The sequence below is a fragment of the Canis lupus genome, chromosome 15 (genome assembly GCF_003254725.2).
Source record: "Canis lupus dingo isolate Sandy chromosome 15, ASM325472v2, whole genome shotgun sequence".
NCBI lineage: Eukaryota > Metazoa > Chordata > Mammalia > Carnivora > Canidae > Canis > Canis lupus.
In genome coordinates, this window is record NC_064257.1 from 22,800,001 (window position 1) to 22,817,375 (window position 17,375).

At 35.8% G+C, this 17,375-nt stretch overlaps 1 protein-coding gene across 3 annotated transcripts in view; it reads left to right on the forward strand.

Moving 5' to 3' along the window:
• PTPRQ (protein tyrosine phosphatase receptor type Q) overlaps positions 1-17,375 on the forward strand; it is a 247,193-nt gene that overhangs the window by 367 nt on the left and 229,451 nt on the right. For 2 of the 3 annotated variants that reach the window (XM_049094355.1, XM_049094356.1), the window contains exons 2-10: positions 561-608; positions 1,478-1,606; positions 3,051-3,183; positions 3,656-3,913; positions 5,678-5,892; positions 8,961-9,150; positions 9,257-9,562; positions 11,131-11,406; positions 15,667-15,936. In XM_049094355.1, coding sequence (XP_048950312.1) covers positions 561-608; positions 1,478-1,606; positions 3,051-3,183; positions 3,656-3,913; positions 5,678-5,892; positions 8,961-9,150; positions 9,257-9,562; positions 11,131-11,406; positions 15,667-15,936 — 1,825 coding nt within the window. Of the gene's footprint in view, positions 1-560; positions 609-1,477; positions 1,607-3,050; positions 3,184-3,655; positions 3,914-5,677; positions 5,893-8,960; positions 9,151-9,256; positions 9,563-11,130; positions 11,407-15,666; positions 15,937-17,375 lie in introns of those variants that run through there. The other variant, XM_049094357.1, reaches the window with a different exon arrangement.

The following is a 17,375-nucleotide window of genomic DNA, read 5'->3' on the forward strand; positions in this document are numbered from 1 at the left end:
GTCTTACCTTGAACGTAGGATTCTGTTCCCAGATTCCCAGGAAACGGGACACAGGCTTTTTCAGATAAATGCATTTAAAAAAAATAAATGGAGTCGAAAAGGCTTGAGCGTTTTTTTCCCATTTCGTCGGTAGTTTTGAAACATTTTTCATCACGATGGTGTAACTTCAGAATGTGAGAAATTACTTCCAACGATGAAGCAGGGTGTAGGCGTATTCAATTTCCATCAGTTAGGGTTAAATGGTGTCACACAATGCCATGCAATTGCCTATAGCTGCCTGATAATTCATTTTATTTCTAGCATCTCCTTTATATTTAATTATAGCAGCTTCTAGAAGCACATTGTTTTGTTATTTGTGGGAAAGTACTGGTGTTTCCAGTTTTCTTAGGTGCAGGATATTATGCAGCACCTGCTTAGTAATGCCTTAGCATTCAGTGGGATGGGCAGCCTAATTTGAGAAGATGTAACAATAAAGTGATACACATCTAAAGAATGTCCAATAGTTTGGTTTTAAGCCCCCCCCAAATGTTTAATTGAGCTGAATATGCTTTATTTTCCAGATGGAGAAATCAATTATTCTATTGCTCTGGGTACAATATGTTGTTAAGGTAAGACATTTTTCAGCGTGCGATGTTGTTGTTGGAAATAATTAGCTAATGGCAGGATGCTATTGCATTGGGTCTGCCCGTTTTAGAAAAGGAGGGGTATGTTGAAGAGAAATAACACTAAACATTAGGATTAGACGATTTTCTTTGCTACGTGTTGCACAGATTTGTGCATACAGATGGCATCTGTTTTCATTGCTTACAAGTTCTGTTGGAAAAATCAGTGGGGAGGGAGATCAGAATTTGATGAAATTCATGGTAGAGTAAGGCATTTTGAGGTTGTTTTTGGTAGGAAATTTGATAAGTAATATCATTATCTTCAAGTCTGAAGTCTTTTCTTATCATCTAGGGAATATACCTCTGATCCTGTGGTCTGGTTATTTTGTCTCAGTTGCTAACATTTCATTTATCAATAAACTGAACCTCAAAAATTAACTCAGGGTCAAACACTTTGTACTCCATTTTTATTGCAAGTGTGTTATCAAGAATGCCTGTGAAATAATTTAGTTCTGTAGCCATTATCATCAAGGTACACAGTTGACACACCGGGAGGGTGTGCTGTGTTTCTCCTGTGATTTTGAGTCTCTTGGACCCCAGGAATGTGGTGTTTCCCACTTTGAGAAACATGGATCTTGAATTTCCTTGCTCTCATTTGTACTTGTTATTTTTGAGACTATGTTTACAAGGACAGTATCCAATGGATGTTACCTATTTCATATGAAAAAAATAATATTGCTGAAATACTTTTCAATTTTAATTTGACATATTTTAGGCTCAATTTTTGTAAGTTTGTCAATAAAATACTAATAATAACCAAGAGTTGAAGAAGAATTAACCAACTAACCAAAAGTTACTTTTCTTTCCTATTTCAGATCTCAAAAAGTTTCTGTTTTATGAATAATCGAACAACAGTTGTTATTGAATGGGATGAATTTCCTAAGGGAAAAAGTCCTGAATTTTATTTTTTAAAATACCAACTTGTTAATAATTTTGCTGAAAAAGTAAGGCATCTTTTCTTTTTGCCTCTGATAAAAAGTAATCAGAATGTGAATTTATTTTGACCAAATATCATATCATAGTAGGAATTTGGTAGTTATTGGGATTTCCTTTTTCCCTAATTTTATTGAGATAATAATTGACATATGACATTGTATAAGTCTAAGATAGACAACGTAATGCTCTGATATATGTGTATTGCAATATTATGACCACAGTACACGTAGTTAACATCCATTATGTCTCATATAGCTACAAATAGTTTTTTTTTTTTTATGATAAGATCTACTCTGGAGCAACTTTCAAGTACACAGCAGGATTGTTATTTATTCTCATCATGTTGTACATTATATCCCCAGAAGTTACTTATCTAATAATTGTAAGATTGTATCTTTTGATCTTCACCCAGTATTTCCCCACCTCTGGGAACCACCAATCTCTTCTCTTTGTATGATTTTAGTTTTTTTAAAATTCCACATATAAGTGAGATTGGTATTTGTCTTAGTCTGATCTATTTCACTTGCGTAATGCCCACGGGGTCCGTCCATGGTGTCGTAATGGCAGGAGTTCCGGCTTTTTTATAGCTGAATAGTACTCCTGCGTGTGTATACCTCATTTTCTTTATCCATTCATCCATCAATGGACACTTTAGGAATTGCTGGTAGTTTTATTGTGAATTTTTTTGAGGCCCTTCCATACTGTTTTCCATAGTAGCTGCACAAATTTATATTCTCAGCAGTAGTCCACCAGGGGTTCCGTTTTCTCCTTATTCCTACGTAGCAGTTGTTGTCTCTTCTTTATGATGAAAACCATTCTGTTAGGTGCCATTCTGACACTGTAGTTTCAGTTTGCATTTCTCTAATGATTAATGATATTTGAGCACATTTTCATATACCCTTTGGACATTTGCATATCTTCTTTGGAAAAAAGTCTTCATGTCTTTTGCCCATTTTATTTATTTATTTTTTTTCTTTTGCCCATTTTAATTGGAGTATTTATTGCTGTTTGCTTTTTGTTATTGAGTTGTATGAGTTCCTTAAATATTTTGGATATTAGATGTGTGGTTTGCAAATATTTTCTCCCATTCCATAGGTTGGCTTTTTCTTTTGTTGATCATTTATTTTGCTATGCAGTTATTGGGATTTCTTGCTTTTATTTCATTAGTGTATGAAGTGTTAGCATTTTTTGAAATATCTTCAGTAAATAGTTGATCAAATACCACTGCACTTTTTCATAGGAATGATATTTTAAAATAATTTATACACTATACAGAAAGTAATTATTTAAAGTAATGTCATTTTATATAAAAATAAATATTTTATGTATATGTTTAAATTCTGTTTGAAAAATTGCTTCTTATGAAGGTAATGTAGAAGTCACACTTTTAGTGAATGTACCTGATAGAGTTAATAAACATTTTTTTAAGCAGATGAATCTAATTATTTACAGACTATCAAAAGCATTTTTATAAACTCACAAGAGCTTTCAAAAGCAATAACAATAGAAGAAAATGAAGACTATCACATTATTCTACAGTCCATAAAATATGGACAAATTTTAAGTGAAAAGTCATTTAAAACCCGTAAGTAATCTGTAGTTGTTGTTCATCTATATTGCCTAATTGTAAAAGGGAAACAATTTTACTAGCAGATAATCTGAATTTTATAGTGATTAACAGGTATGTGATATCTAAAATCACGTCATGGTGTTAGTATTTTGTCCTTTTAAACATATTAATTTCAAAATTTAAAAAGTTTTAAACTAAGGTAAGAAGAAGATTTTCAGTTTTGACTTTTGATGTGTACTAATGTGAATAGATAGGTACAATGGAGATATTACATGTAATCCAGATTATCTAAAAATATTATAATTGGGGTTTGTAATCTAAGTCATTCATTTCAAGCAGAGGACAAGAAACTTCCATATTGTCTGGCAAATATTTTATAGTAGATAATTTGTTTTCCCATCATGGTGATTCTTCTGTAATTCAAAATCTTTTTGTGTTCCATTCAGTTTTGTTTGAATCTGACTAATTATTGCTCTTGATTTTTTAGGTGGTTTCTCAACTAGCAATATTAAAACAGTAGCAACAAGCACGAGTGTTTCTTTTAACTGGAGTGTGCTGTCTTCCAATGACATTTCAGTGTCAATATCTCTCAATAACTCTTTACAAGTTATGCAAAATAATGTTACAGTTTATGAGTGGGATAATTTAAAACCTGCAACCTTATATACTTTTGAATTTGAACTTAAACAGTTGCATTTGGATTTTATAAATACATTTCAGAGACTGGATGTTCAAGTAGAAACAGGTATACAGATATCTGGTTCATTATTTATTTATTTTTTTTAATTTTTATTTATTTATGATAGTCACACACAGAGAGAGAGAGAGAGAGGCAGAGACACAGGCAGAAGGAGAAGCAGGCTCCATGCACCGGGAGCCCGATGTGGGATTCGATCCCGGGTCTCCAAGATCGCGCCCTGGGCCAAAGGCAGGCGCCAAACCACTGCGCCACCCAGGGATCCCAAGTTCATTATTAATATATTATATATCTTGTAGATAACTTGGTTGATGTATTGTTCTTTTCAAAAGTGACTCAGTCAAGTATTAGCCACATAAAACTGCTTGTAAATGAACTAGCATAGTCCCTTTTTTTTCCTAACAATATCATTCTGGTAGTTGATTTATTGAACAGGCCAGGTTTAGCAAGGTTAAGAATTAACTTTGTTTTCTTTCCATCGCTTTTTAAAAATGGAACCAACTCTGGCAATTATTGATAGCTTTTTAGATGACTTTGAAGTGTCAATAAACAGTCTCATTCTCAGGTATTAATAGGTCCATTAAAATCCAATATAAAAATATCAATCTTGCATCCTATTTAAGGCTTCTTTGTTATTCATCCCTGGTCACACCTGACCAAAATTTGAAATACTGCAAGGGAAGCAAGGGAAAAGGGAATATATATTTTTAATTTTTTTTTGTGGCTTCCTAGATCCACTTTCTTCCTCCACATGGTGAGAAAAAACTTAGGCAAAGAAGAGAGAGTCATAGACAGCTAATAAAGGCAATCCACTCTCTGTGATGGGCTACGAGTCCCGTTTTAATACCCTCTATAGGAATAAACTTTGAACCACAGTATATGTTTATAGGTGAAGTAGAGAAATATGTCAGTAATAAGAAAAAGGTAGAAATGTGATTAAAGCATCCCTTCTCCCCATCCTCCTCCTCCCCTCTGTGAAAAAACAAGACAACAGTTTCTTCAGAAGATCCTTCTCACATCTTCCTAATATGTAGGGTTGAGGCACTGATGAAATATCAAGAGTCACAGTACAATACCTACTCTCAGCAGGCTGATATTATCTTCAGTCTTTCTGTGGTGTGCAATCTTGGAGAAAAAGGCTAAGTGTTTTCTGGAAGGTGAACCCATTGGAAGTCAAGTAGCAGTGGCAGAGAGCAGAATTCTTAGCAAGTGTTATATCTAGTTCTCTAAAATAAAAATACATCTGAAAAGTCTCTAAAATAAACACTTAAAAAGTCTCCACCAGCATAAGAGTAAGGGAAAGAAAGGGTAACCTAAAGTGACTTAGAAGGAAAAAAAAGTCCAACATTCATAGCTTTTATTTTAATTAAGTTATAACTGGACAATAATTCTGCATAATTAATTCATAGATACTACTTGAAGACTATTTTTTAAAAATATTTTATTTATTTATTCATGATAGACATATATAGAGAGAGGCAGAGACACAGGCAGAGGGAGAAGCAGGTTCCATGCAGGGAACCCGACGTGGGACTTGATCCTGGGACTCCAGGATCATGCCCTGGGCCAAAGGCAGGTGCTAAACCACTGAGCCACCTAGGGATCCCCATTGAAGACTATTTTAATTGCTAGTAACTCATTTGCTACTTGAATAATAGCAACTTTAGCACTTTTACTGGTTTGGGAGAAATGTAAGGGAAGTGCACAATTAATGCCATGAGGTTTTCAAGATTATTATAAACGTTAAGAAATGTACTAATGAAATGTTATATTGCTGAATTCATCTTTCACAAAACACTTTTCTTTTGGTAGGCTCATGTTCACCAGGATGGATAGCATTGAGAAATAGCTGTTACAAAATTAGCAAAGAGAGTAAGCCATGGAATATAGCCCAGCGACACTGTAGATTATCCTTAAGTTCTGCACACCTTGTGGATATAAAAAATGAAGAGGAAAAAAAATTTGTATCTTTACTTCTCAGGTCAAAGAATCAAATAATAATATGGACTGGTCTTAATGATTTGAAGGTTAGTAAATGGAAATAAATGCATATATCATGATAAAACCATTTTCATCTGCTTACTCGCTTGCTTCCTTCCGTCCCCTTTCCTTTTCTTCCTTCCTTCCCTTTCCCCCTTTTCCTCCCTGCTTCCCTCTTTTCCTTCCTTCCTCCATCATGCTCTAAATATTTATTGAGTACTTCTTATAAGCCAGACACGGTTTCTTCTTCTGTTTCTCTATCTCAATTTTTCCCCTCCTTCCTCCCTCCCCGCCATTCTCTTTAGAGCAATTTAGGTTCATAACAAAATTGAGGGAAGTTACGGAGATTTCCCATGTACCCGACACGTTCATAGCTTCCCCCCATTATCAACATCCCTCACCAGAATGCTAACAATTGTTATAACCAAGGAACCTACACTGACACATTATAATCACCAAAAGTTCATAGTTTATATTATAGTTCACCCTTGGTGCTGTACATTCTGTGGGTTTGGGCAAATGTATAATGATATGCATTCACTATTATGGTAGCATGCAGAATGTTTTCATCACCTGAAAAATCCTCTGTTCTCTGCCCATTCATCTCTTCCACCCCCTTCAGTCTCTTTGTAGGCATCTATTTCTTTATGTAATTTTTCTTTAATTTTGGTCTTCTCCACACCTGTCTTAAATGTGGGTGATCGCGCCCATTTCTTCACTTATTTGCCACCTAGCCCAATTGCTCGTAGATATTTACTGAGCCCACTTCTCTTACGAGCCTCAGACGTCTATCTCATTTTCTCCTGATTATCTCTTTTGGAATTTACCACCAACACTTCAGGATTGCCCAGACTGTCCTCTCCTTCCCACCCACCCGCTCCACTGCCTCTGTTTCTCACCTCTGTGAACAACAGAGTAATGTGAACCCGCCAATATGGAATATGGAAATTTTTTTCATTTTATTTCTTTTATTTCAAACATCCAAGTTTATGAAATTTAATTTTATGGAAAGAGATATAGAAAGATCTGAAGATTTTATTCAATACCAGTGAAAAAGGATGTCTGACATTTTCTCCAACATTCCTGTCACTATGGAATATCTCATGAAATTTCATTTTGGTCAACTTTTTGTAGGAAAACCCAAGATCCAGCACAGTTATCTCTGTCCAGCCTGTATTTTCTTCTTGATGATCTATTAAAAAAAAAAAATCTCCTGCTATTCAAAAATAATTCTGTTCTGTGGGATAGCCTGACCTGCAGTCACCCAAGGCAAATCAGTTTGATACCTTTTTTTTTTTTTTCTGTAGAACTTTGCATCAGTTTGGGGAAAACTGTTGACAGTCTTTTTTTTTTAAGATTTTTTTTATTTGAGTTGGGGGAGGGAGGGAGGAGCAGAAGGAAAGAGAGTCTTAAGCAGACACGACACTGAGTGCAGAGCCCAACATGGGGCTCAATCTCGTCACCCTGAGATCATGACATTGGTATTGTGACCTGAGGTGAAACCAAGAGTCAGACGCTTGACTGACTTCACACTCAGGTGCTCCTTTTGGACAGTCTAATCGCATTTTTATCATTCTCTTTTTGAGCTTCCTTTATTTTTTCACAGGCAGTGAATGAAGTTCTAATAAAGATTCCTTGAACCACAGTTCATCTCAGACATCTCATAAACCTGCCTCCCAGCATGTTAGTCTCTTTTCGAGTAGACCAGTTAGTGTGTATATAGTTATTTCCTGCTGTTAGTATGATTGTTATAAACTGTTAAATTAGAATCTACTCTTCTAATAGTTCTGGTTACTGGTTTCTGTTATAAGGCCCAGGTCATATGGTCATGACAGCCAAAGTGAGGAGTCCCAAGGCATCATGATGGTTGCTGTGAATTATTCAGAGGGGTCTAAGATACGGTCCCTCCTTTTATGATACTTAAAAATAATTTAGGAGATAAATGAAACATCAAAGTAACTATTAAGAGCAACTTCCTTTATACTAATAGCTGAGTCCTATAGTGTCTCTGAGGTGCTAAGCACCATTCTGTGCACTTTACTTGTATGACATGAGGGAATTGGAGCACAGGGAAGTTAACCTGCCCATGTGGACGTGCATCAGGGTCTGCTCTTTACCATTATATTCTATAACCTCTGCATTAAGCTGGTCTCTTGAGGTTAACATCAAAGTCACCTCCTGAGTTATAATCTCTGTGACAGGTTGAGAAAGTAATCAGTCCATCCAGCCATGCTGAGTAAGTGTGAGTTTGTTATTGGACTTTGAGGATAAATACTGTGTCTTATTCATCATTGCATCCCCAGCTTCCAGTTAGGTCCTGGCACTCAGCAGGAACATGATGAATGAAAGATTAATAGTTGTGTGGTCCAATCTGCAAAGTTTATCTATCTAGGTAACTCTCATTTAGTTCTCATAGCAACTTTATGAGGCAGGCACTATCATTATTCTCATTTATAGATGAGGAGATGGAGCTCAGAAAAAATTCTGGTCACGCTGCTAACAAATGGTCCTGGCAGGTTTTGAATCTGTGTCTGACCAGTACTCTGTGCCCTAACCACTTATGCGTACTGCCTCTGAGCCTCTGTCTGTTTTCAAAGCTGCAGCACCATATATGCAATAAAGCAGATTTTTTGAGGAAACCGTATTCCTCCGTTCTGTTAGGTGGAACTGGAATGCATTATGTTAACATCTCTTAACTGTGAACATTGAGGTTGGTGATATTCACCAGTGACATCTCTTAGTAGAAAGGTACCAACAACTTCCTCTGATGCATATGACTGACTTATTTGATGACTTGAAATAAAATAACTAATACGTAATGAACAGTGGGTTTGTACTTGGCATTGTGCTGAGCCTTTACATGCACTGCCTCTTTAATCTTCAAGTTGATTTTTTTTCTCAAGTTAATTTGGCTGTAGGTTCTATTATTATAGCCATTTTATGGATTAGAAAATAAAAGCTTATTGTGAGATTCAGCAATTTTCTTGAAGTCCTATGGCTAATGGGTGGATAAAAGTGAATTGTCTCTAGCTCAGAATAACTCACGATGGATACAGATAGTTGAAGATATGACACTTTTCCTTCAAATTGGCTTAATTTGTACACCTTATTTCAGAAAGAAGGTCATCTCACGTGGACAGATGGATCATCTTTTGGCCTTAAGAAGAATGAAATCTTTTCTTTTCCACTGCTACCCAAGAATGAAACAGATTGCTATGTTTTACAGCAAAATGCAACTGGATCAAACTATTTCTTCACAAGATTTTTCTGTTATGTTCCATTGCCGTATATTTGCAGATATGACTGTAATTATTTTCATTAATATTCTTACATCATATATCTCACTTTATTATTTTAAAGATAGAATTATGATTTCTAATTACACATAATCCTCCTCTGTATTTTTTTCAGCACCTTCTCTGCAGGAAAACCTTTTGATCTATATAAAGGATGTTGGAACAACTGAAGTTGTATTTGGTTGGCATAATTTGAATGCTTGGAATAATTTGAATAAGTGGCTAAAACTGGGATATAAAATTATCATTAAATATTATTTAGATTATACAGAAGAAAAATATTTTGAAAGCATATCCCCAAATTCTATGGAAAAAAGAATTACCCAGTTGTTTCCTGGCCATACTTACAGATTTTTATTCTTTGCAATAAACGAATGGGAGGCAAAAACTATGTTAAGTTCAGTGTTCATTGTTGAAACACGTAAGTCACAAAATATCTGAAAATCTGATTTTTCAAATTAGCAGATATTTCCTGAAGATTTCGAGTTTTCTCATAATACTCTGGGATACCTCATTCTTTAACCATTTTAAATTACAGTGAATCTGTTTATGTCCTTGGCTTTCCTCTTAATCTGTAAACCCATAAGGGCAGGAATTCTATCTTATTAGTATTACAGCACCAACTAGACTAGTGCACAGCCCACAGTGAATAATCAGGACATTTTTGTGGAACTTAAGTTTTGATACATGTTAAGAGCAAGAGATAAACAGGCATGCATTGTGGATTTTGAGAGGCTTACAATGAAGAGAATTAGAAAGAAGTAAAAGTAAAAGCAAACCAAAGATAGCAAAGTGTAAAAAAATGTAAGACGCTAAATTCTCAATAACTCAGTGGTACATTTAATAAATGCTTTCTAGAATTCAGAAGATAGGTGGCAGGGGAAGAGTCATGGAGAGGAGAGGCTTAGATTCAAACTTGAAGGAAGTAAAGTACATTGTGAGCAAAAGTGTGGAGATAGGAGTTTGTGGGAAGAGTAGTTGTAGGTTAATTGGGAAAGATTTCCTCAGACATGAGGGTAAAATCCGTTCGAGTGGTTAAGAGGTACCAGATTTGGGAGTGCTGGGTGTCAGTCTCAGATGATTGGACTTGACCTTAGAGGCATTGCACATCCATTCAGACTGCAGTTTCTGAGACTTGCTTTACCTTTTACAAAACACTTTTAATGCATAATCTCATAAAGGTTGTACCTTAACTCTGGGAATAGCTATATAGAAACGAGAAGACAGCTTCAGAAAGGTTAAGTAAACTGAGTAGAGCAACATGCTTCGTTAAGCCACACAGGAATCCACAGGATGGTCTTATTTTAACTCTTGAGCTATTTCTAAAGAAAGAAAAGGAATGTGTGTACTTTGTGTGTGTGTGTGTGTGTGTGTGTGTGTGTTGGGAGGTTAGAGATGGATGTGGGTTTGAAGCTGATATGTACAAGGTGCTTTTTAAAGAAAATTAATCTAGAAGGATTAACTGGGAAAACCACTGACTGGCACTGGAGGAAATGGTTTGGAGTGGGGAAATATTTCTGCAAGAGGATGGATGCCTGAGTTCTAGTGATGACAGGAATGAAGAGTAAGTAATAGGAAGTCCCTGCTCTCTAATTTGACTAGACAGAGGAAGTAAAAGATGTGTAAGATGTGATCATGGAATTCTAGAAGTGCCCTCTTTTGGTGGTTTGTAGTAAAAATAGTGATTGAACTAATAACACCTGTCATTTTGCCAAGTGCTCTACATTCCTTACCTCATTTAATCTTCATAATAAATTTTCAAGGCAGTTGCTACTATAATTCCCATTTTACAGTCAGGAAATTGGAGGCTTGAAGGAGTAAATAATTTACTCAGAAAGTAGAGGCCTACAATGGGAAAGTTGGGATTCAAATCCAATTTTCCTTTTCTCTTCAAACTAGAGTTTTATGGAAGTACTGAGAGTTGAGAGATTACTATGCCAGACTCTATCACTAATATAAAGTTTTTTTTTTATTTTTAAAATTTCCTAGGCCCGTTATCAGCTCAAAATATCACAGTTACACATGTGACCCCAACAGAAATATTTTTACACTGGAATCCTCCAGATCTTGCATCTTTTCACCATTATCTTGTGACTATTTTGAATGTGGAAAACAATAAATCAGAAGAGATGTTTGTTGAAAAACTCAACACATCAGTGAAAATCGGAGATCTCAAACCTTTCCATCATTATCTGATATATTTATTCAGTGTAGGGGAAAGAGGAACTTTAGGATGCTCTGAGAGACCTATTTCAGCCATTACAGGTAAGCATGGGCCAATTTTGCCTTTTAATAGAAAATATAAACTTCATATTTTGAAATTTATTTGGTGAAATTTAATTATGTTGATCTTTCATTGGTATGAATACAGTTAAACATTTGAGTGTTGAATCAAAATTAAGCATGGATTCTAAATACTAAATTCGTTTAGATTTACATGGACTCTTTAAACATCTGCGTTGTTCCTACCAGAGTTCCTAGAAGACATATTTCTTATAATAGCCTTGGCTCGGAAATAAGTTATCACGAAACATGAAGATTAGTTCATCCAGTTCTTTTTAACACACTAGATCCAACAAGTAAGGTCTGCAGATTTATTCAGTTTTACTCCATTCTTGATTTTCTCACACAGTGTGATGAGTAGACCCCTAGGGGGCAGTATCATCCCAGGACTTTGGGCAAATGCACTTCTAATCATTCACCTCCTTATGGTAATTTTGAATCATTGTCTAGAAGATAATCGTTGAAGTAATCTGCCTTTTAATTAAGCAATATATATATTAAATCAACCTTTTTGGAAAGCTAAAACACTGTTGTATGAAACAATGCATAATTAAGCACGTTTTGGAGTATATCCCTATGTGTGTAATATGTTTGCACGTGTGTACTTAACATGCCTATATGCAAAGGCCTTTGGCTGAAATCCCAATCAAATCATACCAGCTAAAATTTAAACACACTAGAGCTGAGGTAGGAGAAATGGAAAACGTGCACAGCCGTAGGTCAATTAGTCTTCTACTCACTGGGAATACTAGCCATACTTTGAAAATAACAACAGTAAAAGATACTATTTAATGATTATTAAGTACAAATGCTTAATATACATGTATTCCGTGCAGCAAATCCTAAGCAAAAGTATTTTTCCAACTGGATAGTAGATAGCTGATGTTTTCTCTTCCTTGAGCTCAAAGCACCCATCAATGGGTAAATGCTTGGTTGAATCTTTCATGCTTATGAAGATGCTTTCTTTTCCTTATTATATATGTTTCACGTGTACAACATAATTCAGCATCTGTGTGCACAACAAAATGATCACTCAAAATTCTAGTTGCCATCCATCATGCTATGACTGACCCCCTTCGTCCTTTTTGCCCACTCTCCAACCCAGATCCTCTCTGGTAACCATAGATCTCTTCTCTTTAAGAGGCTTCCATTTTTAACAGACAGGGAGACTAGGAGGATTTCTCACAGATTTATTCATTTTGAAGTTGAATTAAAAATCTCCCATGGCATGTAGCTATTTAACAGGGGGACAAGAGGAAGGTATGTGTGTGTCTACACTTTTAATTTTGGGGTCATTTGCTCTGTATATTAACTATAAGCTGACACAGGAGTGCCTATGTAGGAAAAGAGCACACATCCAGTGCTCTTTTACTCTCCTAAGGTGAAAGCAATATTCTTTTTTTTTTACTCGTTATTCACCCAATAAATTATTTTTTAGTATCAGGAACTGAAAAATAGGTACTATAGATGCAAGGGTTTATAATAGGCACCAGAGATGCAAAGGTGAATAAAACCTAGCTTCTGCCTTTAAAGGGCTTATATATTAATAGAGTGAGACAAGTAAGTTAAAAAAAAAAAACAATGATCATGCTATATTATAGTTACTACAAGGGTTATGCTCTGGGTAGTATGGGAATATACAAAGGGATCAATTAATCCAGAAGTCTTCTGGTGGAGTCATATATTGCTTCAGGAGTTAACCAGGAGAACAGGAGTTAGCCAGGAGGTAAGAGGATGCTGTAAGTAGGACAAACAATAAGTGCACAGGCAGACAGGATCAAAGAAGAGGCATCTATGTAGGCATAGGTGGGAAAGCCAGACAAGGCTTTTAGAAGGGGCTGACATTTGAACATTAGCAAATCACAATTAATCTGACAAGACAAGAATATAGGGGGCATGTAGAGAGTCTAGAAAATATAGGCAAAGCGCAGAATGTGAAGAGCCTTCATACATTTTAAGGAGAATATTTTATTCAGTAAAATTTAACTTTTGGGGAGCCTTTTGAGAATGTGGAAAATTAATGGACCCTCTCCCATGAAAATGCATGTGCATGCACAGAAATCCCTTTATCAGAGACTCACCAAATCTCTTTTCCTCAATCTCTGCTTATGAGTGGCATTCAGTAGATTTCATCCTCCACTATAGTAAATATTTGTAAGTTTTGCAGCTATACAAATTGTTTCCCCTTGGAATCCTGTGGACAGTTTGTTTAATTGTACTATTCTAGCATTCTCTAATAGTTTTACATAAGTAATTAATTTCAATGCCTAGAGTCAGACCAGCTAGAATTTTGTGAAGTTATATAGGATCGACAGATTATGGATCTGACCCAGAGTGATATTTTCCTGAAAACTTAAAGTCTGGTGTTCTATTGTGTTGATAGGAAATGAATCTCAAAACAGAAGAAAAGTCAAGTTATAGTTTCTGGGAACCAAATAATGATGAAAATCATGGAGAATTCTTTAAAGGTTAAGTAAAGTGTAACTACTACATAGTTCAAAATTACGTTATTACTCTTGGACATGAACTAAGGATTGATCTTTGTGTTAGCGGACTGTAAAAAGTTTAGAGGAAGCATATAACACAGGATAAATAATTAAGATGAAGAGGAGGATGTTACTATTTCCAAAGAATTGTATAGTATTAAAAGTCACAAGGCTTAATAGTCAAGTAAATTGTGTAAAGAGATAAGCCAAAGTATTTTCTTCCGTTATTATGATAGAATATCAATAGCGTTCTCTGATTTTTTTCTGTAAAAATAGAAAGCACAATCTGATAATACCCTATTTCCAAATGAATATCATACCCTTCAGAAATTAGAAAAGTAGTTCAAAGTTGCAACTATTTCTATGATAAATACCAGACCCAAAGCTTTAAAAAAAAAGCCAACTATATGTTAATAACTCCCAAGTTTGTATCTTTAGTCCCCAGGCCTTACTCCTGAACTTCAGAGCTATGTATGTTTACTCAGTAATATGTCTCATTTGGATATCTAATAGATACTGTAAATCCAACATATCCAAAATAGAAGGACAGATGTTTCCACCCAAATCTGCTGTACCTATAGCCCTGTCAGGTAAATTCATGACCCTTCCATTCATCCAGTTGTTTAGGTCAAAAACCTTGAAGGTATCCTTGACTCTTCTGTTTTTCTTCAGTCTATACCCAAGCTATCAGGAAATCCTGTTGTTTTTATCTTTGCAATAAATCTAGAATCCCAATATTTGTCCCTACTTCCCCATCCAGGCCACCACTCTCTCTTGCGAAGAGTCCTGGGCTTGCCTCCTCTGTTTTAACCAGTGGCCCTCTCTGTAGTTGGTTATTAACATGGTAGCCCAAGTGATTCTTTAAAATTTAGGAGAGATCATGCTTCTGCATGTAACTGTAGTTGCTACCTGTTTTGTTCAAAATAAAAGCCCGTGAAGCCTCTGGGTCTCTGTTAACCCCTGGCCTCATCCTACTACTTTCTCCTTTCACTCTGATTTTCTTTCTGTGTTTGAAGATACCAAGTAAACTCCCATCATGTAAAAGCTTTTGCTTTAGCTGTTTTTTTTTCCCCCTGCCTGGAAAGCTTTTCTTCCAGATATTGCATGTCTAACTTTCTTAGCTTCTTTCAAGTACTTTGCTCAAAATCTCATCTTTTCAAAGACACCTGCCCTGGATTCCCTATTTAATACCCCAACTTCTTCCCTACAGCTACCTCATTCCTGGTTTCCTTAACCTTAGCCTACTTTTTCTTTTTTTTTCTTAACACTATCATGTCTAAAGTACTATATCATCTACACATTTGTTATATATAATTGTTTATTGTGTATTTCCACCCATTACAATATAAAATGTATAAGGCAGAGACCTTTGTTATTTTTCGTTGATGCCCCTTATATGCCTAGGTGAGTGAGTGCCGGGTTCATAGTAGGTGCCCTTGCGCATCTGATGAAAAAATGAGTAATCTTGGCAATGGGAACATTACTCTGATGGAACTCTCAAAAATCTGAAGAATTTGCTAAAGACTTTCTAGTTTTCCTTGATGTATATAATGTGCTTAATCTTGTTGACAAATCTTGCATAAATAATAAGATATTTTTCCCTAAAATTGAATCAATTTCAAGTCATGATGATGTAGGGATTTGCTTAATTTACTTTAAACATGAACCAATATTGGATTAAGACATTTTTACTCCACAGCAAGAGTAATGCTAAAGTAAACTTAGATATATGTATCTATTTATCTTTTTCTTTAAGGTATTAATCCTCCTCAGAAAGTTCATGCTAACCCTGAAGATGTAGGAGAGGACAGTATAATTCTTCAGTGGGAATCCCCACAAGATGGCCACGAGGTCTATATTCAAATCAGACCTGTATCGGATACAAGAGAAGTCATGAAGCTTTTTGTAAAGGAGGCTAATAGATTCAAGTTTGATAATTTAACCCCTGGAATGACATATGACATTGGAATGGCAACAGTGATGAATGGGAACTTGAGTGAGCTGGTAACTATTCAACAAACTCTAAGTGAGAATCAAATATTTTTCATTCATAACAGATATCTGCCAATTTGGGGATATTGTAGAATATTCCGACACACCCCTCTGGTCACCGGTTTTACCTTTCTAAGTAGATTGTTGATATGGTTATCTAATGGTTGTCCAGGACCTGGAGTGGCTTGCATTCATCTACTGAAAATGCTTAATGCTTGAATAAATGCAGCATTGTTTATGATTAGAAACTTCACTCTAAAGCCACACTATCTAGCTTTGAATCTGGGCTCAACTAGTTGAGTGTCCCCAGGCAATGTACTCTTTTTATGCCTCCATTTATCCATTTGTAAAAGGAGAGAAAATATGAGTATTTAGTTCATGGATTTTCTTGAGAATAGCTGATTTAGTAAAGGTAGGGACTTAGAACAGTGCCTGACACATAGCTTTATGAATGTTTGTAATTATTATCCTATTGACAAAGGCATGCTGTTGTAGCACACTGAAACAAAATATTGACAGTATTTAAAAGGTTTAGGACCAAACCAACAGCAAATCTCTATATTCTTTATCAAATAAGATTAATTCACTCAATAGATAATCATTGAAAATCTATTAAGGAAGGAGAAGGAAAAGAAATAAGTAAATAAATAATATTTATGGATATTTATAAATCATGCTAAACATTAGGAGGGAAAAAAGCAAAGTGATGTGATGCAAAGAGTAACTGAAGAGGAGTGGGTGGTTCTAGTATAGATGGACTGTAATGGACATTGCATTTGAATGGAGGCCTAATAGATGAGAAGGAGCCATAGTGCAATCGGAAGGAGGAAGGGTACTTCAGACGTGAACTCCTAGCGTAAAGACACAAAGGCTATAAAACAGGGAATAGGTTGGTGTATCTAAGAACAAAAAGGCCGGATCACATGGCATCTAATGAAGAGGGAAAAAGGGAATACGCAATGATATTGGAGAGGTATTCAGGGGTTAGTTCACATAGAGCTTGTATGCTGTGCTTTTGAGTCTGTTTTTTAGGGCAATGGGAAGTCACTGAAGGTTTCTTACAGGAGAGTGATGGTGTGATCTGTGTTACAAAAATTTCTCTCTGTGCAAAGAGTGATTTGTAAAGGGCCAGAAATGGAAGTAGGGCAACTGGGTAAGAGACGGTTGTGGAATTTAGGCAAAAGATTATGGCAGACAAGGGTAGGAAGGGTGCCGATGGAAAATAGTAGATATATTTTATAGTATGGGCATAGGAAGTCTGAGCTTTGGTGATGGACTGCATGTGAAGAATAAAGGAAGGGGGGGCACCTAGGGTTTTGACTTCTAGCCCATTTAGGTAGAAGGAGGTAACTCTGAGGAAGGAAAGAACATTGGACCCCACAGGGCCTTTTTTCTGACAATAGGGCAGCCTGATGGAAAAAAAGACCTGGTCCAAAAAATGATGAACCAGTAATGTCCTCACACAAGTAACAT